The sequence below is a fragment of the Rhinatrema bivittatum genome, chromosome 6 (genome assembly GCF_901001135.1).
Source record: "Rhinatrema bivittatum chromosome 6, aRhiBiv1.1, whole genome shotgun sequence".
NCBI lineage: Eukaryota > Metazoa > Chordata > Amphibia > Gymnophiona > Rhinatrematidae > Rhinatrema > Rhinatrema bivittatum.
In genome coordinates, this window is record NC_042620.1 from 181,624,102 (window position 1) to 181,651,435 (window position 27,334).

The 27,334-nt window shown below is 44.2% G+C and overlaps 1 protein-coding gene across 4 annotated transcripts in view; it reads left to right on the forward strand.

Moving 5' to 3' along the window:
* The window catches only part of CASP8 (caspase 8), a 68,698-nt gene extending 45,740 nt beyond the window's left edge, over positions 1-22,958 (forward strand). For all 4 annotated transcript variants that reach the window (XM_029606245.1, XM_029606243.1, XM_029606246.1 and 1 more), the window contains exons 9-10: positions 5,190-5,691; positions 22,099-22,958. In XM_029606245.1, coding sequence (XP_029462105.1) covers positions 5,190-5,691; positions 22,099-22,234 — 638 coding nt within the window. In that variant the 3' untranslated portion in view covers positions 22,235-22,958. The remainder of the gene's footprint in view (positions 1-5,189; positions 5,692-22,098) is intronic.
* The last annotated feature ends 4,376 nt before the right edge of the window (positions 22,959-27,334 follow it).

A 27,334-nucleotide genomic window follows, 5' to 3' on the forward strand; every position in this document is an offset into this window, starting at 1 on the left:
TGGAATGCTTTACCTCTACCTACCCTATTGGTATGGTCTTAGTAGAAATCCGGTAGAGGTCTCTACAGTAGTCTCTTTTTTCCAATTAAATCAGTCTATTCTTCTGACTTTCTATCCCATACCTAAAAAGGGTTGAATTAACACAAATTTGAAACTTGTAAGCAGCAGCACCAGTCCCAAGATCTCATACTCAGAGCTGAATCGGTCTTGCATATTTTAGATTGTAAAAGGATAAAACTCTTTTATAACGACAAAACTAAAACTGTCAGAAAACCTACCCAGCTGTTTATCTTGTATGACCCTAACAGACCAGGGCTAGCAGTCATAAAGGGGATAATTCAGTAAGGGGCGGGTTTTAAAAGCCCTGCTCGCATAAATCCGCCCAGATTTACGCGAGCAGGGCCTTGCGCACCGGCGCGCCTATTTTCGATAGGCCACCGGCGCGCGCAGATCCCCGGGACTCGCGTAAGTCCCGGGGTTTTCAGTTGGGGGTGTGTCGGGGGCGGGGCCGATCGGCGCGGCGTTTTGGGGGCGGGATGCGGCGTTTTGGGGGCGGGCCTGGGGGCGTGGTTTCGGGCCGGGGCGGTTCGGGGCGTGGCCGCGCCCTCCGGAACCACCCCCGGATCGCGTCTCGGCGTGCCAGCAGCCCGCTGGTGCGCGTGGATTTACGTCTCCCGGGAGGCGTAAATCCACGGATAAAGGTAGGGGCGGTTTAGATAGGGCCAGGGGGGTGGGTTAGGTAGAGGAAGGGAGGGGAAGGTGAGGGGAGGGCAAAAGAAAGTTCCCTCCGAGGCCGCTCCGATTTCGGAGCGGCCTCGGAGGGAACGGAGGCAGGCTGCGCGGCTCGGCGCGCACCGGCTGCCCAAAATCGGCAGCCTTGCGGGCGCCAATCCTGGATTTTAGAAGCTACGTGCGTATCTACTAAAATCCAGCGTACTTTTGTTTGCGCCTGGAGCGCGATCAAAAGTACGCGAACGCGCCGTTTTTAAAAATCTACCCCTTAGAGCCCACATAAAATAGCTTAAACTGCTTTTGCCCACAGAGGTGCTTTTGAAAATGACCTCAGTATTTACGATTGCAAAATGGATCTCAAATGTATATCTCTTTGCTGTGCCAAAGTAGGCCCATCTCTGGAAGGCCTTATAAAGGCCTATAGTGAAAAAGCAATGGCAGCTTAACTCTGGCTGGCTCTACCTTTGTTGATGAAATATATTAAGTTGCTACATGGAGTTTAGTGCATACATTTACCTCCCATTACTGTTTAGATTCTGACTCATGCCATGATAGTAGATTTGGCCAGTCAGTACTAAGAAATTTATTTAAAAATTGTCTAAACTTTTTCTGTTCAAATCTTTCCCACCAAACATCCATGTGTTTCATCGTCTTAAGGAAAGTATGGATAATGGACTTTGAGACAACCCTTAGCTTGGGAGTCCCCACATGTGGGACTGATTTAGTCCTATTTATCCATGGAGAAAGCTTACCTGTCACTGATAAATCAGTCACATCTACCTTTCAGCTCCTCTTTGGGGTTCAAAATCTTTCTCTCGTAAGCTATGATATATGATTGAGGGGGCTTCTCAGCATACATCTGTGCGGGGCCAACTGCACATCAGCAAAAAGGCTTCCTAGACTTTTCTAGCTGTAGCTAGCATACATTCCGTTCTTGGTGCTGTCAGATGACATCACCTACATGTGTGACATTTATCCTGCTGTCCACAGAGAACACCAGTTGTAGAAAAGCAGCTTTAATTGGGTTCTTTTACATGCAATTTGTCGAACAAAAATTTGTGGTACAATACAAAGAATAACTTCATTGCCCATTGATTCCTATAGTGCCAAAACTGCATTTAAAATGGGGTGTGGCTGAGCGTTCTTGGTTTTTGTGTCCTTCTTTTGTGCTGACATCAGCATGTGAGCATGCTCACTGAGCTCTCTCTGTCTCTGTTCCAGATGTCCATGTGGTCTTCAGCACAATAGCTGAAGACCTCATGCATAGGAATAATGAGGACTATGCATAATGAATCATATATTCTACTTTTCAGAGCTGGAGCCAGCCTAAAAAACTCTGAAAGATATATAAGGCCTCTCAGCACATTAGTAATATTAGGTATTAATTTATTTTGATTTAATTTGGCAAAGTCAATAAATACATTTTTGCCATAAAATTTTCTAGGTGCTGAATTTGGGGGAATTGAGCTCTTAGAGATTTATGAACTGAATATGCCCCTTGAAAAAGAAATTTCAAACAGAAGTTTATAGAAAAGAAATCTCATTCTAAGAAATTCATGATGTAATGCTACTCACCTTCAATATGCAGAGTATTAAACTAGCAGCACTAGCTAGATACTTCAAATAATAATCGTATTTATTTTATTTATTTATTATATTTATATACCGTCTGTTCTGTCCCCAGCAGTGGGTACATGTTGGTACCTGTATATACATTGCAGTTTAACTGTGTCTAGTGCAGTTCTTATTTGTAACCCATGATAAAAGCCTGTGAGCCCTGCCTTTAAGGGGAGCTTTGCCTTTAAGGGAAACTCCCTCCCCCTGCTTCTCTCATTGGGAAGGGTCTGCATGCTCTCTCAATCTAACTTTAGTCTTCTTAAGTGCCTTATTGGCTCAAGGGACTGCCCTTCATGTTCCCCCCCGTGTCACATGAATCCTAGGCTCGCTACCATAGGATCTCACCCTCTAGCCCCAGCTTGTGGGGACGTTTCCTGTAATCACTCTCCAAGACTGTTAGTCAGTCTCAAGCATGCTGCCTCAAAGCTAGAAGTACCTGCAGCCTCTGTAATATAATTAGCTTTTTAAATTTCTTCTTACGGCTTTAATTCTAAAGACTAATTAGCTTCAGAACCCTTTGTCTTCTCACCCTGAATCCCAAGAAACTCCATCTCCCTTCTCCTGCCTACCTCCAGCTACAAAGATCTCTGCCAGAGGCATATGCGTTTGGAATGTGAATAATTGTAAGTAATGGAAAATTATCTGTACAATAAATACTTTCAAACTTAAAAAATCTTTGTCCTGAGGACTGATTAAGAGGAGAAGTTATCTGTCTGGAGGAGAGAAATTTGTATATTTCTTATTGAGCCAGCACACCGTCAATCTGTTAACAATCATAACGGTTTACAACACAAGGCTGAGGACCTTCTCCCTCTCCTTACCTCCTCAGTAGGTCTGATTTTCATAGTAATCAAAACAGGTAAACTGGCTTACTCATAAGACTCAACACACACAGACATATTTCATAAATAGGGATTTTAGTTTCCAGTTTTATTTTGCCAGGGAATTTCAATGTGATAAAAAAAATAGTGGAAAAATTAATGTATTATAAATACAGGAAAATAATCAGTGGTAGTGTCATTTTTTCCATTTAATTTTTTTTATCACATTGAAATCCTAAGGAAACATGAATAAAAACTAAAAATGAAGGTTCTTAGTCATAAAATATTTATTATGTCACAGCCTGAAAAAGTCAGGTGACATAGTTAAGAACCAATGCACTGACTATGCTCCAAGATTTGGAAATTGTTCATTGAACACTAATATTCGCAGACATATTTTTTTCTCTGTGAAAAAGTATAGAAGGAATGCATTTATGCTGTTAACTATTCAATCTAAAAAAAAAAAATCAAAGCTAATGTAATATTCATTAGACACCACTGACAAAAGATCTATACAACCCAATTATCCTCGTCCATTCAGAGGCTTAACAATTGGGAGTTATGAAAAAGCTCCTAATAAAAAAAAAAACAACAAAAAGAAAAAAACTCCAAAACTTTCTAGACTACTCCAAATCACAGCAAGTTTGCAAGATGGTGTTCTAACAGCCGAGCTGAAAACAACAGATAAGTAACAATTTTCTGATGTATCTGTACAAGATATTAAAGTCAGACATCAAGAAGGATGTATCGTATCACAGCAGTTACAGGAAATGGGCCTGGAGGTCACAGCCTGCCAGCAATTCCTATCTTTCCAAACCTATTTAGATTACAGTAACTGTTCAGTGAAGAATTACGTAGACGGTGGGTTGCTTCCAGAGGAGGAGAGTTTGATCCCTGAGGAAGTTTAGTTTAATTTCATTTCATCTTACTTGTTTGTTGGCACTGTCATTGCTTCTTATAGTCATATTCCTCAACGCCCTTTCTTTGTGAGTGCGGATGTAATTATTTTTTTCCGACGCCCTTCACATGGAATATAAAGTGGCCTCATATTGCAGGCATGCCCTGACTGTTCTGCAGTTGCTCATGCTCTACTAATGCTCTACTTGTAATACTGTGATACTTGAATGAGATTCTGATGAAGAGCACAGCAGCTGCTTGATTCTGTATTTATCTGTAATCAAGTAATTTAAATAAATAATAATACATTTTGTTAGTGCTGCGGCTGTTATGAAGTTCAAATAATACGCAGATGAGAAAATATTATGTATGCTATGTGAAACCAAGATGCGGGACTTTTGCAGAACTGCTAACCTGCCTCCATGTCTTCTTGGATGTGAGCCCAATCCTGCTTTTCTATTTGACATCCCAGTGGAATCCAGTCCTGATTTTCCTACAGAATGCTTTGGAAAGGGGGCTTTAAAAGGACTGAATTAATATCTCATGATGACACGAAGGCAAGTTGGCACCTTTGCTTTTGAGGCATGTAAAACCTTCATTAATCTGCTTGTGTATACATTTGTGTATTTAATGCTGGTGATATGGTAAGCATTTTGTTCCATATTATACGAATGAACATCTTTCTGGTACATGCTAAATTCTACCTACTGATTGATCAGACTGGAAAACATGAGTTAACTATCATTAATATTGAATGAATCCAAATGTCTTCCTTGTTTCTGCATAAAACAAAAAAAAAAGCAGAAATATTTGAAAGTGAAAGAAAGGGGGCAGTTTAGTGCTGTAATGTACTTCTGTTATGTCTTTACTTTTACAAGTTGTCTGCTTGAAGATTAAATAAAAAATGAAAAGAAAGAAAGAGAGCTAACGGAGTGGCCTAGGTTCCTTGCAGCTGTTCTGGGAATTTCCCTCAAATTCTTGGATTAGAAACTTTTTATTGGTTTTCTGTAAGATATACACCATATCAGGACTTCTGTGTGGGTGGAGGTTTTCTGATGTTGCCTCTCTGTCTCTGGGAGTTTGGTAGTGTTTTGATTGCCTTGTTTAATGTGTCTTATACAGAGGATCTACGCAGTGTCTTCACAATGCTTCACTTTAAGCCAGAAGTGCACCAAGACCTGACTGCACAGGGAATTTTGAAGACACTGAACAAGTACAGTACCAGGAACCATCAGGCCAGCGACTGTTTTGTGTGCTGCATCCTCTCACATGGTGATAAAGGCGTCATATTCGGTACTGATGGGCAGGAAGTACCTATCCCAAAACTAACTACTTTTTTCAGTAGTAGCAATTGCCCTTCACTTGCAGGCAAACCCAAAGTGTTCATTATCCAAGCATGCCAAGGAGTATCTTTTCAGAAAGCAGTGAACGTTGAACCAGATTGCCGAAGCTCCTTGGCGCAGTGTGAGGTGGATTCAAACTCCAGAGGTGAATGCATTCCGGAGGAAGCGGACATCCTGCTTGGCATGGCCACCGTAACAGATTATGTCTCCTATAGAAGCCCGAACCAGGGGACCTGGTATATACAATCCCTATGCAGCCATTTAAGAGAAAGCTGTCCTAGGTAAGTACCTCAGAATTAGCAAAATATGTTCACCAGCACTGCTCTCAGGAGAGATTCCTGGGCTGTTCCACTATTTACTTTTCAACATTGGGAAGACTGACCATTTAGTTCCACTGTCTATTTCCTGTCTTTTAATCACCGACCAATCTACAATAGGACATCATCCTCTATCCCATGACTTTTTAATTTACTAAGGAATTTCTCATGAGGGACTTATCAAATGCTTTCTGAAAATCCAGCCATACTTTATTGACTGGCTCACCCTTATTAATATGTTTATTAACACTTTAAAATAATCTAATCGATTGGAAAGGCAAGAATTCTCTTTGCTAAATCATGTTGGCTCTGTCCCATTAGGTGTATTTTACTATATGGTAAGTTTGTGTTTAATAATAGCTTCTACCATTTTGCCTTGCATTGAGATCTAGCTCGCCAGTCTATAGTGTCTGTATCTCCCCAACATCCTCCTCAGTGCAGATCGAAGCAAAGAATTAATTTAGTTTTTCTGCTATGGCCTTTTTATCTAGTGGTCCAATTGACTCTGTCAATGGCTTTTTTCTTCAAATGTACTTCAGAAAGATTTTATTAAGTTTTTACAAGCTTTTTTCACATTCTCTCTTGGCTTGCCTTGTTTATTTATTTATTTATTTATTTATTTATTTAAGGTTTTTTTATACCGGCATTCATGAACTCGTTCACATCATGTCGGTTTACAGAAAACAGGGGTGCGGATAATACAACCAAAAAACATAAATAACGTGATGAAGAGAAGCAGTTACAATTAACAAGGGCTAATGAACTGGGAATGTAAGAAATAGAAAGAGATAGAGGAGAATAATTATATACAAAATGTTAATGTTTTATATCTAACTTGCCAGTGCTTATGCTCTTTCCTGTTTTCCTAATTTGGATCTGCTTTCCATTTTCTGAAATATGTCCTTTTGGCTTTAACACTGCCTCTTTCACTTCATCATTTAACCATGCTGGCAGTCATTTGGTCTCCTGTGACTTTTTAAATATATGGAATATTTTATCTGGGCTTCTTATATGGTGTTTTAAAACTAAATCTATGCCTCATGTAAACCTTTAACCATTGTGACTACTCATTTTAGGGGTTTTTTTTCAAATTAGTTTTCACATGTATTGTACCTTCCCTTTTTAAAGTTACATGCTTCTGCAGTAGTTTTACATAATGTCCTCCCTCTAGCGATTGTCAAATTTGATTGCATTTATGATTAATTTTGCTAAGCAGCCTCATCACTGTTATTCCTTGTACCGGTTCTGTCTTCCACTGTGGACTAGATAAAAAAAAATAGCTGCCCTTGTCATCAGTTCCAGGGCCATCTTCTCCATAAAGCAGTCATTTAAGGCATCCAGAAACTATACCTCCCTAGCATGTCCTGATGAGACATTGGAATCTCCTATTATTGCTGTGTTGCAAATTTTATTTTCCTTTCTAATTTCTCTTAGCATTTCACTGTCTGATTATTCATTCTGGCAGGTGGACGGTAGCATATATCCACAGCTATACTCTTCCCCATCACACATGGAGTTTCTATCCATAAAGATTTCACAGTGCATTTTGTTTCTTGCAGCTCTTTTATCCTGCTTGACAATATGTCATCCTTACATAGAGTGACACCCTTCTACCAGCAAATTATATTTTATATATATATATATTTATATTTATATATTTTGTTAAACATACTAAGTAAAGTTTAAAGAAAACTTTTTATTTAAAGTACAACATTACAATGGTACAGAAGCAATTATATAAAAACAAAAGTGTAAGATTAGCATTCATTTGTAGTTCTCACAGATCCTTCGTTAACATATTTATATCAAAGTAACCCCTCCTTATCTACACTCTTTTAAAGCATTTTCCCCTGAGACCTCTCCTTGCCATGTCCAGCACCTGCCCCAGATGTAATCATAAATGTCCAAGTCCTGTTTTAATGCATATTTCATTCGCTCCAGAACTGCTATTTCCACAATGTTACTATTCCATAATTTCAGTCTTGGTGTCATTTTCCATTTGTGGGCAATCATGATACAAGCAACATGCAAGAGCTGATTAATTAACTTACGTATAACACCTGAGATAATACCTCTATTTCATAGCCTTAGAAAAACATATTCAAAATGAAATTGATCCTACCGAAATCTTTTGAGCAATCTGAGCCTCCGTACCCTGCATCTCCATACACTCCTACTACATAACTTCCCTGTTGTCGACAGCTCCTCCAAAAACAGGATTCATGTTGCTAAATTTAGCATAAAGAGAGGAATGCAGCAAGTATGTTGCAAAATCGTAAATAGAAGTTCTCTATCCTTACAGCAGATAGAAATCTTTTTTTTAAGTACATCATATCTGGATCCGTTTTTCCATCCTACTTTGGGTGATTATTTGAGAGGTCCCTATCTCGCAATTTCTTCTTGTATATAAATATATACCTAGTACTACTACTAGTACTTAACATTTCTACAGTGCTGCTCAATGGATGCAACACTGTACAAACAACACATAAGAGACCATTCCTGCTCAATAGAGCATACAGTCAATACAAACATACAGGTCAAGAGACACTAAGAGGGGAACTTTCAAACAATTTCATGTGGCCGCATCTATACATGAATATACGGCACACATACTTTTCTTACTTATTTTACAATCACAAGTACATATATTTTACACACAAAAAAATTACAACTTACTCTCGTAAACCCTGATTTACACACACAAGTCAATATATTTTAAAACATGTGTTCAAAATTATGATACCTTCACCAGTTCATCCAGTCCTTCTCCAGGTCAATGAGACCATCCTGTTTCTTCACCCTGAACTCTCCAAATTCACCAAAACCTGCCACCTAACCAATAGTAGACAATAGATGAATCAGATATCACTTGTGCAAGATAATTAATAGGTGTAAAATTACACAAATAAGTTGCCACAAGTACACGCATGAACTCTTGTAAATTAGCAATTTGCACATGTATCTTTTGACTGTGACCCATATTTGTTTGCATAAATATTCACATGAGGCCAAAAATATGCCCATAGTTTTGATGTTTATAAAATAACATGTGTGCAAGTGCAAGCTACTTATTCGTGTATTAATTTTAAGTGCATAATATTTTTGAATAATGTTTTGAAAATACATCCCTAAATGTTGATTTTTATTTGGGTAACTCCTCAAGTCCCTCACAACTGCCATCATTTGTTCCTCTTCAAAGATTCTGAAACCCATATTCAGTCACTTCCAGATAGCAAAGTTAGCTGGACACACCGATCTGGCTAACTTTGGAAGTAAATTCAATAGAGCAGCCACATTATTGAATATAGTCAGATAACTTTAGGACAGATGTATGGACCGACCAGACTTAGACCTAGATTATCATTTTGCTATAAATACTTACTGCATTGCATGGCTTTTCCCACTTTTTGGGCTGCTGCTGCTGCTGCTGCAGAGAGAGAGAGAGAGAGAGACTCTATAAGGCTCTCACATAAGTAAAATGTTTATACTATCGTAAGAGGGGCAACTAGTAATTCGGGGTGAGGTTTTAATGGTGGCCTAGGTTTGGGGGGGGGGGGGCAGTTTATATGCACAGTTGGACATACGAGCAGCACAGTACACATCATTGAAGGTTTGATGTGATTTGGAGTGATGACAGGTACACAAAGATGAGATTTATACATTGTGCTCTCAACCTAGCTTGATAGCAGCTAGGTAGAGAGTGCATCAAACTAGGTCTAGAGTACATTGTGGTAAAAAAAAGTTGACTAATATGTGTGCCTCCCCAGAGGCGCTCTCTCTCTCCGGTCCAAAATGGGATTTGCAACTTTTATCGCAAATCCCATTTTGGGCATAATGCAGAGCATAACGCCAGGAAAAAAGGTATAGTTATTTCTGGCATTAAATTGTGCAATAATGTGCATTACGCTATCGCATGCAATGTTGAGCAACCCTAATTTTCATTTACTCCTCCCACTTGACTACATTTTTAAAATTTGCATACGCATCTCGCGATGCATTATTTATTGCATGCGTTATGGCTTTATCATGAAGGTTAGGTCGCTAACGCCCACGATAAGGCCCTAACACAATTTGATAAATGACTCTTTTAGCTGGCTAACTTATCTAGCTAACTCAATTCCTCCCAGTTATGCCCCCAACTTAGCTGGCTAAATTCTAATTGGCTATCTTTTTGGCTGGCTAGAATTTAACTGGATAAGTACTCAAATCTTTATTTGGCCAGCTAAGTTCTGAGTTAGCTAGCTAAATACTTATGAATATGGACCTTATGATTAATATTTCTGCACAGATGTAGATATAAATAATGAGGATAACTTTCAAAACACATGTATATGGGTGCACACAAATGTACTGCTATATTTTATAACCTACACATAAATGAGATGTGTAGGTTATAAAACACAAGCACATATGCACACAAACATGCATGCATATGTAAAAATTGTGAGCCACACACGTTCAGGCTTATCCGGAGAAGTTCCAATGTATGTGGTTAAGTAGCAGCACTTAGCCGGATAAGTCTGAAAAGCACTACTTGTCAGACTAAGTAGCACTTTTCGGACTTCTCCGGGTATGTAAGATAGCTGGATAAGTCTAAAAGACAATGCTATTTATCTGGGTAGATCCAAAGTTGTCCATCTAAGTAGAGGCAAAGGAGCTACTTAACTGGATAAGTTAGAATTTAGCTGCATAAGTGTGTGCAAATGATATACTCTTGTGTTTTTACTTCAAATTTTAAAGGGATATGTAAATAGATTTTACTCATGTTATTTAGATGCATTTTCCCCCTGTAAGTTGGCTTTTACACTCCAGAGTAAGGGGATTTTATAACATGCGCGTGGCAATGAACTAACCAGTTTTACCAGTAGTCTACCAGGTCGTCCAGCCTTCTGCAGCTTCTGGCTCTTCAGCCTGAAGTTCTCAAATTTCATCCAGACCCTCTACCCAGTTATTTTTTTCACTTTTAAGATGTCTATGATCATTTACACCAGATACTGAGCACAAGTGAATATACACAAGTAAAAGACTTACATATTAGAGATGTGCGAAGCCCAAACCTTCTGCTGTTTTTTTAAGTACATATCTTTTGAAAATTCACCCCAATGTGTATAAATAGGAATCTGAAATTCCACTTTAAGTTCCTGAAAGCCCTTGGAGCTTTGCCACTCAAGCAGCTGGTCTAAAAACCAAAGGAGTAATTAAGGGGTAGATTTTTAAAGAAGCGTGCACGTGTCCATGTGCGCGTGCTTCCCGGCACGCAAACATACTCCCCTTGCGCACGTATGTGCGGGCAGCGCGCACAAGGGGTGTACACATATGCAAATTTTGCGTGGCAACGTATCCCAGCCTTCCCTGTTTCCTCCCAGTCCGCTCCAATTAAGAAGTGGACTGGAAAGGAACTTCCCGGCCCCCTACCCTAACCTCCCTTCCCCTCTCCTCCCCAACCCCTAAATGTTGCTTTTTTTTTTTCCCCCTTGTTTTTCAACTTACTTCAGGGCCTGACCTGAAGTAAGTTGCGTGTGCCAGCAGCTGGCCGGTGTGCGAGGCTCTGGGACAGCGATGAATGGTGCTGTCCCGGCCTGCGCCCCGCCCCTCCCTGCCCAGGACACACACTCCCCAGGACTCGCCCCTTCAAAGAGGCCTGGCAGTTCTGCGCATAACAGGGGATAGCGCGTGGCCGGGCCCCTTTGAAAATGCGCGTAGCGTGCTCAAGGGCCGGCCACGTGCGTAAGCCCCGTTTTTAACGCGCGCGGGGGATTTAAAATTTGGCTGTAAATGAGCAGCTACATTCTGAATGATTTGGAGCAGTCTGAGTGCATTCTGTGGAAGACCTGCATATACAATAGTGAGTTGCAGTAGTCTGGTCCTGTGAATATTGACGACTGAAGCCAGTATGATCAAGCAATGGTTTAAGATGTCTGAGAAGTCTAAGCTTGGAAAAGGAGGTCTGCAGTACCATTTTTACATGTGGTTGCATTGATAATTTGGGGTCAAGGATAACACCTAAATTGGGTACCTTCTGTGATATTTATAGAATCTGATTATCAAAGGAAAATACTGATGGAATTTGATATATGGGGGAATGACCTAAAATTAATTTTTTTTTTAGATTCAAAGATAGTTTATTATAACAGAGCCAACTTCTAATAGAGGATAGGCAAAGTGATGCAAATTGAGTAGTCGCAGACCAGGAAGATTTCAGTGAAAAGTAGAACTGAATATTGCCTGTGTATAGCCTGTGTGACAGATCTAGTGTGGAAAGCAAATGGCACAGTGGTGAAAGGAAAAAGTTAAACAGGGCTGCTGATAAGAGTTGAACCCTGACAAACGCCAGTTGTGATAGATTACCAAGAAGTGGAGGGGAGGCTTTTCTGCTTTGTTGTGTTTGGTCATGGAGGCATGATTAAACCAAGTTCCCTGTACATACCCGGATCAGTCCAGACAGTAGGTTGTGTACCCCTTCCAGCAGATGGAGTCAGAGCAAAATTGTAAGGACGGTCCCTTATAGGTTAGAGCGCCCTCTGCGTCCCTTCAGTATTACTCTGACTCCAGCAGAGGAAGGTCACAACTGCAGTTTCCCTTTTTCTTCATAGGTTTTCTTACTAATTTTCTATCTTGGGATGGATCATTTTAGAAAAAAAAAATGTCTAACTTAGATGATTTGTGAAGGAGTTTCTCCTTCCATTCTGTGAAACTTACAGTCAGAACTTGGGTACTCCCTCATTGTCTACTTTTATCTTTGTTTTGGGGTAAGTTCTGTTATTTTCTTTTCACAGGAATCCTCTTCCCTACTGGCTGGGGTGCATGTCGGTGGTCCAACCTCTCCCCCTCCGGCCGGCTGCTTGAGACGTCGTCTCCCTCGGAGCAGCTCCCTCAGAGAGGCGCCATTCCTCTGTGCTCCTCCTGCCTTACCTTGCCAGCGCAGGCTCCGTTTGTGGCTGCTGTTATTTCCGGAGGGTGGTTCTTGCAGGCCCCGTTTCCCCTCCGATGCCACGCCCAACGCGATGCTGTGCCTGTGGGGAGCCCGGATCTGTGCCTGTGGGGAGCCCGGCTCTCCCACGAAGGCCTATGTTCCAGCTGCCTCTTCGGGGGGCCGTTCTTCTTCGCATGCGCACGACTTCAGACAGGCCAGCCCCGTTCCCGTCCAACGTGGGAACGGCGGTCTTGCCTCCTCCTCTGCCTGCCCTGGAGCAGCCAGACTCCATTGCTGACAGCGGTTTTCCACTAGTGATGCCGATTTTGACTCCCACGATCCTCCCAGCCCCAGAGCCTCCCTCGGGGCACCCTTCAGAGAACCCCCCATTGGGACCAACCCTGCCCCCGCCCTTCTCTGCGGACTTTATTCTTTTTTTTTGTATAAATGCTTTTTATTGGTTTTAAAGAAGTAAAGACAACACCCTGGTGGGTAGGAACTCTGCAAACCCCACCAGGTGAAAATTAAACATGGCAAGCGAAAAGTTTCCTTCCCCCTCCCTCCATATCATACCTCCCTTCCCCTGTCCCCCCCCCCCCCCATTCCCCGCCGAGAAGTGCATAACAATAAAGGCAACAGTCAGTAATCCGAATTCGACAAAGCCGATATTGCTTCCAACATGGCAGTTGGTAGGTGGAGAAAGTCAGACATCATTGACAATCAAACTGCAAGCTCTGTGAGGCAGGGATTGCAAGTAGGGCTCCTAGACCTTTATGCATAATGCATACTTAGCTCGCATGGGACCCTGCCTCCGCCCCACCACCTGCCAAGGTTTTCAGGATAGATGAGCCTGGGAACACTGGGGCTCCCCTCCAACCTCCAGGGCTCCCACGAGGCCCGGGGCCCGCTCTGCCCCGGGGGCCTACTGGGGAGCCAGTACCCCCAGTGTCTGAGGCTCCATCTCAAGGGTCCTCCCGGGTACGGGTGGACACTCACCCGTCCATTCCCAGTCTCCCTAATCAGGATCTGGATACAGACACCTCCCCGGACAACCCCTCCCCGTCCACGCCAGTCTAGGGTGATGACCCTCGAGTGTTATGTCTTTTTCAAAAGGATGAGCTGGATCCCCTCATTCCCCATGTGCTTGACGAACTGGACATTGAGGCCCCAAAAGATATCTTAGGCCCCAGCACAACGTCAAGGAAGGGAGATCCTGTCCTGGCGGGCCTCCGTCCATCAGCCAAGACGTTTCCTTTTCACCCTATGCTCCTTCAGTTGTTGTCTCGGGAGTGGAATACTCCAGACGCTTCTCTGCGGGTCAGCAGAGCAATGGACAAGTTGTACCTACTTCCTGAAGACTCGGATCTTCTCAAGGTCCCCAAAGTGGACGCGTCAGTGTCGGCGGTCACGAAATGGACAACTATCCCAGTCACTGGGGGTGCAGCGCTCCGGGACATGCAGGATCGCAAGCTGGAGGTATACCTCAAAAGGGTCTTTGAGGTGTCTGCTCTAGGAGTCAGGGCAGCTGTCTGTAGCTCCCTTATGCAAAGAGCAGGCCTCAGATGGGTGCAGCAGCTTCTCGGTACCCAAGAGCTATATCCGCAAGAGGCTCAACAGGCGGAACATCTGGAGGCAGTCATAGCTTATGGGGCGGATGCCTTCTACGACCTACTCTGGGTACTGGACAGGTCCATGGTCTCGGTAGTCTCTGCCAGGCATCTGCTTTGGCTCCGCAACTGGTCAGCGGATTCCTCTTCCAAATCTCAGCTGGGCTCCTTGCCTTTCAAAGGGAAGTTACTGTTCGGGGAGGAACTGGACCAACTCATCAAGTCCCTGAGTGAGAATAAGGTGCACAAGTTACCCGAGGATCGTCCTCACAGTACCAGGACGATCACTGCTACTCGCTCCCGATTCCAGGGCCAATGTCATTTCCGCCAGTCATGGACTCTCCCACAGAGGACTCCCTCCTCCAGGTTGCAATCCCATTCCTTTCGGGAACGGAGATCAAACAGGGATAGCCTCTCGCAAAGTGCCTCTCGACACCCAGGATAGGGAGTCGGCTGTCTCGCTACTACGAGGAGTGGGTCAAAATCACCTCAGACCAATGGATCCTGGATATTCTAAAGCATGGCTACGCGTTAGAATTTGCTTGACATCTAAGAGATCGATTTGTCTTCTCCCCTTGCAGACCAGTGTCCAAACAATGCATAGTTCGCCAGACACTGGATCGTCTCCTGGACTTAGGGGCCATCCTCCCGGTGCCCTTACGAGAACAGGGGTCAAACCATTATTCCATCTACTTCGTGGTCCCCAAGAAGGAAGGCTCCTTTCATCCCATCCTCGATCTCAAGATGGTCAACAGATCCTTCAAGATTCCCCGTTTCCGGGGGAGTTCCTAGCTTCCTTGGATTTGACAGAGGCCTACCTACTCATACCCATCCTCCAGGATCATCAGCGCTATCTCCACTTCAAGATCCTTGGCCTGCATTTCCAGTTCCAGGCTCTCCCATTTGGACTGGCGACAGCGCCATGCACGTTCACCAAGGTGATGGTGGTAGTAGTGGCGGCGCTCCTGAAGGAAGGCATCCTAGTCCACCCCTACCTGGACGACTGACTTATCCATGCGAAGTCCAAGGATCTCTGCTAGTGGGCGGTCATCAGAGTCCTCCAGCTCCTCCGTTCCTTGGATGGGTCATCAAGCTGGTGAAGAGCAGTTTGGCCCCTTCACAGACAATAGATTTCCTAAGGGCTCAATTCAACACCAGGCTGGGCAAAGTTTTTCTTCGGTAGGACAGGGCACGAGCCCTCCTCGCCCAAGTACAGCGCTTCAATTGCCTTCCACTCCCCACGACATGGGACTACCTCCAGGTCCTGGGCTCTATGGCTTCCACTATAGATTTAGTTCCGTGTGCCTTCGCACATATACGTCCTCTACACGTGCATTGCTCTCTCGCTGGAAGCCAGTCTTTCAGGATTTTCAAGCACAACTACTGTTGCTGGACTCAGCCAGGGACAGCCTGCTCTGGTGGCTTCGTCTAGGTCACTTATTGCGGGGAGTGGATTTGGAGATCCCTCAATGGGTGATCGTCACCACGGATGCCAGCCTATCCGGCTGGGGGTCCGTGTGTGAGAGACTGTCGATGCAGGGTCAATGAACCTCTGACCAAGCACGATGGCCGATAAATCATCTAGAAACCAGAGTGGTCCGCCTTGCGCTGCAGCATTTTCTCCCCCTGGTCCAGGGTCGAGCGATACGGATACTCTCTGACAACTTGACGACTGTGGCATATGTCATAGGTCAAGGAGGGACAAGAAGCCATCACATGTCCCTGGAAACGGACAAGTTGATGGCATGGGCGGAGCTCCACCTCGCCCGCATAGCGGCTTCTCACATAGCGGGAGTAGAGAACGTTCAGGTGGACTTCCTGAGCCAGCAACGCTTGGATCCCAGAGAGTGGGAACAGTCTGATGCAGCAGTTCAGTTGATTTTCCGTCGATGGGGAACTCTTCATCTCGACCTCATGGCCACTCGAGAGAACGTGAAAGCTCCACGCTTCTACAGTCGCAGAAGAGAGCATGGTGCGGAGGGAGTGGATGCCCTGGTTCTCCCCTGGCCGCGACACCTTCTTCTCTACGCGTTCCCTCCATGGCCCCTGGTGGGGAAAGTGCTTCGACGATTAGAGGCCCACCAAGGGCCAGTGATTTTCGTGGCACCAGAGTGGCCCCCACAGACCGCGGTTTGTGGACCTAGTCAACATGGCGGTGGACGGACCTCTGCGGCTGGCTCAGCTTCCGAACCTTCTACGTCAAGGTCCAGTATTTTTTGAACAGGCAGATTGCTTCTGTCTTGCGGCCTGGCTTTTGAATGGTGCAGGCTGAGACAGCACGGTAGCCCCGATGCGGTGGTTTCCACCTTCCTTCAAGCCCACAAACCTTCTACGTCCATTGCTTATGTGTGAGACCTATTAGTAAAAATTTGTAACCTATCATTAAAATCATCCATTGTACCTGAAGACTGGAGGATAGCTAATGTAACCCCAATATTTAAAAAGGGCCCCAGGAGCGATCCAGGAAACTACAGACCGGTTAGCTTGACTTCAGTGCCAGGAAAAATAGTGGAAAGTGTTCTAAACATCAAAATCACAGAACATATAGAAAGACATGGTTTAATGGAACAAAGTCAGCATGGCTTTACCCAAGGCAAGTCTTGCCTCACAAATCTGCTTCACATTTTTGAAGGAGTTAATAAACATGTGGATAAAGGTGAACCGGTAGATGTAGTGTACTTGGATTTTCAGAAGGCATTTGACAAAGTTCCTCATGAGAGGCTTCTAGGAAAAGTAAAAAGTCATGGGATAGGTGGCAATGTCCTTTCGTGGATTGCAAACTGGCTAAAAGACAGAAAACAGAGAGTAGGATTAAATGGACAATTTTCTCAGTGGAAAGGAGTGGGCAGTGGAGTGCCTCAGGGATCTGTACTGGGACCCTTACTTTTCAATATATTTATAAATGATCTGGAAAGAAATACGACGAGTGAGGTAATCAAATTTGCAGATGATACAAAATTGTTCAGAGTAATTAAATCACAAGCAGATTGTGATAAATTGCAGGAAGACCTTGTGAAACTGGAAAATTGGGCATCAAAATGGCAGATGAAATTCAATGTGGATAAGTGCAAGGTGATGCATATAGGGAAAAATAACCCATGCTATAGTTAAACAATGTTAGGTTTTATATTAGGTACTACAACCCAAGAAAGAGATCTAGGCATCATAGTGGATAATACATTGAAATCATCGGTTCAGTGTGCTGTGGCAGTCAAAAAAGCAAACAGAATGTTGGGAATTATTAGAAAGGGAATGGTGAATAAAACGGAAAATGTCATAATGCCTCTGTATCGTTCCATGGTGAGACCGCACCTTGAATACTGTGTACAATTCTGGTCGCCGCATCTCAAAAAAGATATAATTGCGATGGAGAAGGTACAGAGAAGGGCTACCAAAATGATAAGGGGAATGGAACAGCTCCCCTATGAGGAAAGACTAAAGAGGTTAGGACTTTTCAGCTTGGAGAAGAGACGGCTGAGGGGGGGATATGATAGAGGTGTTTAAAATCATGAGAGGTCTAGAACAGGTTAATGTGAATCAGTTATTTACTCTTTCGGATAATAGAAAGTCTAGGGGGCACACCATGAAGTTAGCATGTGGCACATTTAAAACTAATCGGAGAACGTTCTTTTTTACTCAATGCACAATTAAACTCTGGAATTTGTTGCCAGAGGATGTGGTTAGTGCAGTTAGTTTAGCGGTGTTTAAAAAAGGATTGGATAAGTTCTTGGAGGAGAAGTCCATTACCTGCTATTAATTAAGTTGACATAGAAAATAGTCACTGCTATTTCTAGCAATGGTAACATGGAATAGACTTAGTTTTTGGGTACTTGCCAGGTTCTTGTGGCCTGGATTGGCCGCTGTTGGAAACAGGATGCTGGGCTTGATGGACCCTTGGTCTGACCCAGTATGACATGTTCTTATGGAAGGTATTTTAGACTTGGTGTTACGCCGTGCTGGTCCCTCGTTGTGCTTCAGTAGCCAACATTCTCTCCTTTTTGCAGCAGGGACTAGACAAAAGCTTGGCCTACAATTCTCTTAGGGTCCAGGTGGCAGCCCTTGGCTCTCTAGTGCGTCACTGGGATGGTGCTCCTCTCTCGTCTCATCCTGACATCGTCCGGTTCTTGCGCGGAGCGAAGCATGTGAAGCCACCGTCCCACAGTGTCTGTCCCTCGTGGAGCCTGAATTTGGTCCACTGGATCCTAGCCGGCCCGCCTTTCAAGCCATTGACAGGAGCCTTCCTTAAGGATCCCATACTCAAGATGATTTTCCTAGTGGCTATCTGTTCCGCTCAAAGGATCTTGGAGCTTCAAGCGCTGTCGTGCAGAGAACCATACCTCCGTTTCTCCGTTACGGTTCCTGCTTTCCTGCCAAAGGTGGTGTCCACCTTTCATGTGAATCAAATGGTGGAATTCCCTTCTTTTTCAGATGCAGACTCCAGAGAACTCCAATGCCTTGATGTTAAGTGCGTTCTCATCCACTATTTGGAGGTCACCAACGAGTTCTGCTTATCAGATCATCTCTTTGGCCTTTGGAGCGGGCCCAACAGAGGACACAAGGCTTCTAAAGCCACCATTGTGCATTGGCTCAAAGCCGTGATCTCTGCCACGTACATCGGGTCGGGTCGTGTTCCTCCGGTAGGTATCAAAGCTCATTCACTTCGTGCTCAAGCCACCTCCTGGGCAGAAAGCCAGGCCATTTCTCCTCAGGAAATTTGCAGAGCGGCGACCTGGAAGTCGTTGCACACATTTGTGCATCACTATCACTTGAATGTACAGTCACCGGTGTTTGGTTCTTTCGGTGCACATGTTATTCGAGCTGGGCTATCCGGGGCCAACCCTGTGTAGGAAGCTTTGGTACATCCCACTGTCTGGACTGATCCGGGTACATACAGGGAAAAGAAAATTATTCCTTACCTTCTAATTTTCATTCCTGTAGTACCACGGATCAGTCCAGACGCCCTCCCTAAGAATCTGGGAAAGGGATTGCTCTCAGCCCGACTACTTGCTTTTACCTAATTCTGTTATGTGCCTACTAGTTCATGTTTGCAAGTTTCTGGGCCACCTTGATGCTCATTCCTAGTTTTTCCGGTTCAGTGTTATCTGTTTCATGATCCATCCCATGGTGTTCTTAATGGCTTGGATATTCTTAATACTGAAGGGACACAGAGGGCGCTCTAACCTATAAGGGGCCGTCGTTATAATTTTGCTCTGACTCCGTCTGCTGGAAGGGGTACACAACCCACTGTCTGGACTGATCCGTGGTACTACAGGAATGAAAATTAGCAGGCAAGGAATAATTTTCTTATAGTTCTGACCAGCTATCCCCAATATTGGTAGATGGGATCAGAATATATCATGGTTTAAAGTATCTAATGCAGCTGTAAAATCTAGAAGTAATTGCACAGGAAAACGGTGGAGTAATTGAACGCACACATTCAGTACAATCAGGCCTATCCTGTAAAGTGCGGCCGCGTTTACCCTGCTCCTAAGCCGTTTTTAACTTCGTTTTCGGCCGCGTTAGCCCTTCCTGCGATCCCGAATCCCCTTTAACCCACTCCTACCGCGTCCTAAATTCCCCGGGTAACCCCTTCCTCCCGCGGCATGTATATTGCATGCAAACGAGCGAATTAGCTCGATATTGCATGCAAACGAGCCAATTAGCTATTCCCCTAGCATCCCGTAACCCGCGCCCCGACTAACGCTACCTTTCCCTGCCGTTTTGTCGCGCGTTTAACCTGCAAACTTACCGCCTACCCTGACCCAGGCGGTAGAGGCATGGGTAAGGGTAGGTGGCAAGCTTTCCCCCAGCCCCCGCTCACCTGCCCCGGCCGCGATCATGGGTGCCGGTCTCCGTGGCAGCCCCAGTCCTCTCCCCTGCTCCCGAAGCCAAAAAAAAAAAAGCGAAAAAAACGTTGCAGCCCCCCTCCGATGTCCGGAGGGGGCTGCAATGTTTTTTTCGCTTTTTTTTGGCTTCGGGAGGAGGGGAGAGGACTGGGGCTGCCACGGAGACCGCTTTCCCCTGTGCAAGTAAGTTGTTTCGCCGCTCAGGTGTCTCTTCTCCCCCCTCCCGGAGCAGGACACGAAAAGCAGCCTTGCTCTGGGACGGGGGAAAATAGAAACTGAGCGGCGAAGCTAAAAAAAACCAAAAGCAATTTTGGTTTTTTTTTTAAAAATTGACAATTTTGGTTTTTTTTCCGACCCGACCAGGACCCCCAACCCCGACCGGACCCGACCCGACCTGACCGCTGTCAGTCTGTTCGCCCTGCTCCGGAAGGGGGGAGAAGAGGTGACAGCGGCGGAGCAAATTTGGCAAAACTTATCTTTTTTGCAGCCATCATCAGGAACAGGATCTGGCCCCGTAGCTCCTCCCAACAAGATGGCCGCCTGCATGGGGGAAGCGTACAATTGGCCGCTGAAGACGTGACGTCACGAAGTCACGTCTTCAGCGGCCAATTGCACGCTTCCCCCGTGCAGGCGGCCATCTTTGAGTTCGTCGGGAGGAGCTACGGGGCCAGATCCTGTTCCTGATGTTCCTGATGATGGCTGCAAAAAAGATAAGTTTTGCCAAATTTGCTCCGCCGCTGTCACCTCTTCTCCCCCCTTCCGGAGCAGGGCGAACAGACTGACAGCGGTCAGGTCGGGTCCGGTCGGGTCCGGGTTGGGTCCGGTCAGGTCGGGTCCGGGTTGGGGGTCCGGGTCGGGTCGGAAAAAAAACCAAAATTGTCAATTTTTAAAAAAAAAACCAAAATTGCTTTTGGGTTTTTTTAGCTTCGCCGCTCAGTTTCTTCGCCGCTCAGTTTCTTCGCCGCTCAGTGTCCCCCCTCCGGACATCGGAGGGGGGACACTGACAAGTCGTTTCGCCGTTGTTTCTGCGCTGTCGCCGCCGTTGCTTCCTGGTATCTGTCATTTCAAATGACATTTGAAATGACAGATACCAGCGTGGCGTGAAGCCTTAGGCCCGCGCACCCGGGATCCTGTATAGGCGCTCTATCCAGTATCCTGGGTTGCGCGGGCCTAAGGCTTTTCGGACGCGGCTTACATTTACATATAATTAGGCTTCAGGATCGAGCGGTAGGTGAGCTGCACTGTGCGGGCGGTAACCGCGGGTGCCGTAGCCACTAACGCAGCTCTTCCTACCGCTCGGTACTGGATAGGCCTGAAATAACGAAGAATTGTGCAATATCACGTCAAGCTGTTCAGTAATATCAAGTGAGATTTGTCTATTCAAAATAGCCATTTATTTAAAATGCTCATCAAATAATTGCAATAGACTGTACAGTCCCTCGACACAGCCTTGTTTCGCCAAGGGGCTGCGTCGGGAAGATCCAACAAGGAAGACTCACATCATTTCTGAAGCAGTTTCTAAGGAAATTTGAGCATACAGAAGATACACGCGTCATAAGGAATATTCATACAAGAGACAGAATTATTCATACAAATACAACAAAATGTTGCCAAAAATGCTGCTGCACTTGTATTTGCATGAATATCACTTATCTAGTTATATTTAGCAGCATAGCCATGCTTCTGAATATCCCTTCTAAGTTAGCCAGATAAGTTATATCTGGCTAACTTACATAATCAAATATCTTTGAATTTTGGGCCCCATATGTTTGAGTTATGTTCAAGTAGGAGATTAAAAAATCAAAGAAAAAAAATATATCTATAGGCAGGCACCCCTTTCAATTTAATGTATTGCATTACATGGAATGCATGGTATCACAACTTCTATTACATTGAACAGTATCCATAACATTGCTGTCAACCATTTTGTAATGGTAGGTTTTCACTTAGAATTGATCAAGTTATTGATTAATTTGTAACCCTGCCTTTATGTATTTTCCAGAGGAGAAGATCTTCTTACCATCCTTACAAGAGTGAATCACGAGGTGAGCAGAAAGATTGACAATAGGAATCAAGGGAAGCAGATGCCACAACCCAGCTTCACTCTCCGGAAAAGACTTGTCTTCCCAGTGAATTGAACACACTAAAAACAATTTTCAATATAAACTAAATCGGGGCTTCCCAAGCCTGACCTGAAAACCTGTAGCCAGTTGGGTTTTCAGGATATCTACAAAGAATATGCAAGAGAGAGATTTACATACATTGCAAATCCATTACATGCAAATGTATCTCATGCATATTCATTGTTGATATCCTAAAAACCCAACTGGCTATGGGATCAGCAGAACAGATGAGAGGAACCCTGAACTAATTTTATTTTATTTAAAACTTGTATCCTGCCTTTTCAGACCACAGACCTGTTATGGAGATTTAGCGCTTCTCTCATACAGGATCCAAAATTCAAGCAGCTTGTTTAAAAAATGATTAAGGACTTTTATTATTACAATCCAGTTTCTGAATACAATCCAACTCTAAGGTTGGAAAATCTGCAGTTTGTCTTGAGGGGTAAGATTATTGTGTATGCCAGTTATGTGAAAACAGCTAGGTTGGAAAAACAGGAAAGTCTGTGTGACAGGGCTTTTGTAAGTCACTAACGTTTGCTCCCAAGTAATTTTTCCAGCAGTGGTCAGTGGGAGGGAGTTTTGATATGTGAGATTCCTCCTCTTGCCATAACCTCAGCTGGGCGAAAGCTTTTTTTTTTTTTTTTTTTTTTTTAAATCTTTATTTTACACAAGAGGGATACAAAGAAATGTAATAAGCCAAGAACTGTACGGTCATGTGTGAATGCATAAACTTTTATTACAATAAAAGTCTAATGAAATCCCGTTCCTGTGTGAAGTTTTTGAGCTACACATCACTCACACATATCATTCATACACTAATCCAAACATCCATTCCTCATTCACAATAACATTCACCCTGCTGCATCATGATGCCACCTCAGAGCTAGTGACCAGAAGAAGCAATACACAAGATTTAGTAATGTATAAATTAAAAGTAAGAGGAGATCCCCAGTCTAAACATCAATCAATTTAGCTATCTTAAATTACCAATCAATGGCATAGCCACTTACAAGTTACCAACAATCGGGCCAATACAGTAAAGCGCGGCCGCAGTTACCCCGTTTCTAACCCGCTGTTTACTCACAATTTGGCCGCGTAAGTCCAACCCGCGATTCACTATCCCTTTTAACCCATCCTTACCGCTTCTTTAAATCAACGGGTAACCCTTGCCGCCCGCGGCATGTATATGAGATGTAAATGATCGGATTAGCTATTCCCTCCCATTCAGTAACGCGCGCCCCGACTATCGCCTTTTTAACCTGCAGTTTAGCCGCGTCTTTAACCTGCTAAATTACCGCCTACCCCTACCCCTGCGTTAGAGGCCGGGGTAGGTCGGGGCAGGCCGGGGCAGCCAGAAAGCGGCTTCCAGTGGCCCCCGCCGGCGAAGATGGATGAACGCAATCTGCACATATTTATTTATTTATTTATTTATTTATTTCAAATTTTTCTATACCGACATTCTTGAACAAAGATATCAAATCATATCGGTTTACAATTGAACATAACTGTCGCGGCTATGGCGTTACATCGAACATAGAACATTGAGCAATAAACAATAAACATAGAACAGGTCAACAGTTCAACAATAATATATAGTGAAATGCTTCATCATAGAGTAACATAATATATATAAATAGGGGAACAACAACTGGGGCGACTGTATGCGTACTATCAAAATACGTTTAATGAAGTGTCATTATGCAGCTGCATAGTGGATAAGGCGTGGTGGCAGCATAGGGCATAAGGTAGCTATGAGAGTAAGACTGAGTGGTGGAGGGAAGGAGGAGTATGTAGGCAGGAAGGGAGTGAGGCATTGGAACAAGATTAACGGGATATGATGTGGGAGTAATGGGTGATCAAGTCTCCATAGAGATCCTTAAGGATCGGGTGACTCCTTAAAGAGTATGGTACGGAAGAGATGGGTGCTCAAGTGTCTCCTTAAAGTCCTGATATGTCTTATGTCCTGAGGTTACCTTGTGTCATGTTATGTCTTTTGACCCGTGTCAGAGTAATGTTGAGATTCAGGAAAGGCTTGTCTGAAGAGCCATGTTTTAAGGTGTTTTTTAAAATTTTGGAGAGAGGGTTCTTGGCGAAGCTCGGGTGGTAACGAATTCCAAAGGTTGGGCCCGGCTGTGGACATGGCGCGTTTTCTTAAAGTGGTTTTGATCGGTGGTGCGTATAGGGCTCCTTTGTAGGCGTTTCTAATAGGTCTAGCAGAAGTTTGAATGCGGAGTTGAGAGCTTAATTTGAGGTGGGCGATGCCGTGGATGTCCTTGTGAATCATCATTAGTGTTTTGAAGGTGATCCTGTGTTTTATGGGAAGCCAGTGAAGACTTTGGAGTATGGGTGTGATGTGTGCTCTTTTGTTTGAATTTGTGAGAAGTCTTGCTGCAGCATTCTGGACCATCTGTAAAGGTTTGGTAGATATAGCAGGGAGGCCTAGGAGAAGAGAGTTGCAGTAATCTAATTTTGTAAGGATGAGAGACTGGACTACAAGCCTGAAGTCACTGAAGTGTAGAAGAGTTTTCAGATTTTTGAGGACTTGCAGTTTATAGAAACATTCCTTGGTTGTATTGTGGATGAAAGATTTTAGGTTGAATAGGTTGTCAAGCCGCACCCCAAGGTCTCTGACGGAAGAGGTGTGATTTATGAGTGTATTAGTGGGTTGTGGTGTGCTTTGTGGATTGATGAGATTGTGTTTTTCATCTGGCGAAATGATAAGGATTTCTGTCTTATTTGAGTTAAGGATGAGGTTGAGGTTGGTGAGCAGGTTGGTGATAGATTGTAAGCAGCAATTCCAGTGTGCCCAGGTTTTTTGCAGGGATTCAGTGATAGGAAGAAGAATTTGAACGTCGTCGGCGAAAATGTAGTATGTTAGTTTGAGGTTGGCGAGTAGATGACAGAGAGGTAGTAGATAGATGTTGAAGAGCGTCGGGGAGAGGGATGAACCTTGTGGGACTCCTCTGTTTGATTTGATTGGGAGAGATTCTTTATTATTAATTCTGACCTTATAGAATCTGTCTTCAAGGAAAGATTTGAACCATTCATGTGCCTCACCTTGGATGCCGATGTCTGTTAGGCGTTCCAGTAGGATGGAGTGGTTGACCGTATCGAAGGCGGTGGATAAGTCGAGTAGAACGAGAAGGTAGGGTTGTTTTTTTTCCAGGTTGAGAAGGATGGTGTCAGATAGTGATGTGAGTAGGGCTTCAGTATTTTGTGATTTTCTGAATCCGAACTGGAATGGGGAGAGTATGTTGTTCTCTTCAAGGTAATCAGACAGTTGCTTATTTACAAATCTTTCCATCACTCTTGAGATCAGGGGAAGATTGGCTATTGGACGGTAGTTGGCAGGATCAGTTGAAGGAAGGTTAGGTTTTTTTAGTAAGGGTTTTAGAATGGCTAGCTTTAATTGATCTGGTACCTTGCCTTGTGTTAGAGAGCAGTTGATGATGTCTGCTAATGATTGAGAGATTGTGTTAGGAATGGAGAGTAGGAGATTGGAGGGTATGGCGTCTAACGGGTGAGAAGAAGGTTTTAGCTTTTTAAGGATGTTTATGATCTCCATTACGGAAGGGGTCTCAAATGTTGTAAGGCTAAAGCTCCTATTAGGTAGAGTGGAGCTGAAAGGAAGTGTTGTAGGTTGAGATGAGGCGAATGGTTTGAGTAGATTAGATATCTTGTTGTCAAAGTAGATAGTGAGTTCGTTGGCTTTACAGGAGGCTTGCTCATCTGGGATGATAGGGGGCGAGGGTTTTGTAAGAGATGATACGATAGAAAATAATGCTTTAGAGTCGAATGAGAAGTTGTGGATTTTTTTTTGGCGAAAAAATCTTTTTTTGCTTTGAGAATGGCAGACCTGTATGTATTGAGGTGGGCTTTGTAGATTAAGAGAGAGTTGGTAGATGGGGTCTTGCGCCATTGGAGCTCTTTGTTGCGGAGTTTTTGTTTGATGTTTTTAAGATCTGGGGTGTACCATGGATTTCTGTTGGCTTGGGGTGGCTTAGAGGCTTTAGTAATGATTGGGCAGGATTGATCGGCAACCTCGCTGGTTATCTTGATCCATGAGTTAATGGCTGAGGGTGCGTCAAAGAGATCAAGTCGTTCCAGTTCTTTTGAAAGCAGATTGCTGAGGAAATCTGTGGAGCACGGTTTCCTGTATTGTAATATGGTTGTCGGGGGAACAGTTCTCGGGTGATCAATGATTTGGAGTTCAGCGGAAATACTATAGTGATCTGACCATGGAATTGGGACACAGGAAGGTATAGCGGCAGCTGATAGGCCATCATTGAGGAAAATCAGGTCTAATGTGTGACCTGCTTTATGTGTGGAACCATTGACAATCTGGCTGAAGCCCAATTGGTTGAGAGCTGTCAGTAGGATGTCACAGTTGTGGGATCGTGGAAGGGTGTCCACATGGAGATTAAAATCTCATAGTAGGATTGCTGGTTTGTCCCTCTTGAGATGTTTAGCTGTGAATTCGATAAGTGGAGATGGATCGGAGTCTAAGGTTCCTGGGGGAGAGTAGACTAGGGCAATTTGGAGATGGTCCGAGTTGAAGAGTGCTGTTTCTAGGTTACTGATTCTGGGGGACTGTTGATGGGAGAGTCCAAGTCCCTTTTTTGCTGCTAGTAGTAGGCCTCCTCCCCTTTTTTTGAATCTGGGAATTGAGTGGATATCATAGAGTTGGTTGGGGAGGTGGTTTAGTAGGACTGAGTCCGAGGGTTTCAACCACGTTTCGGTAATGGCGCAGAGGTCTGGGTTGTTGTCAATCAGGTGGTCATTAAGAAGATGAATTTTTTTGTAATAGATTGGGCGTTGAATAGGGTTAGGGTGAAAAGAGTGAGCCCTAGGGATTGGGCGATTGGGGATGTCATGATTGGGAGCAGTCTTTGGTGACGTAAACCTAGAATCCTGGGTTTGCTGGTTTTGAGTTTGGGTGTGTAGGGAATTGTGGGTATGGGAAGTGGGCACCACTTGATGGGGTACATTTTAAAGGGGTAGATATAGACCGTTCTGCTAGTGAGGAGTTGCTAGGGGAGCTTCGAGGAGTGATGTTGCAAGTGAGTTCGAGAGCTCTCTTTAGGCCTGAGTTGAGGCGGCTAATTTGAGCCGAGT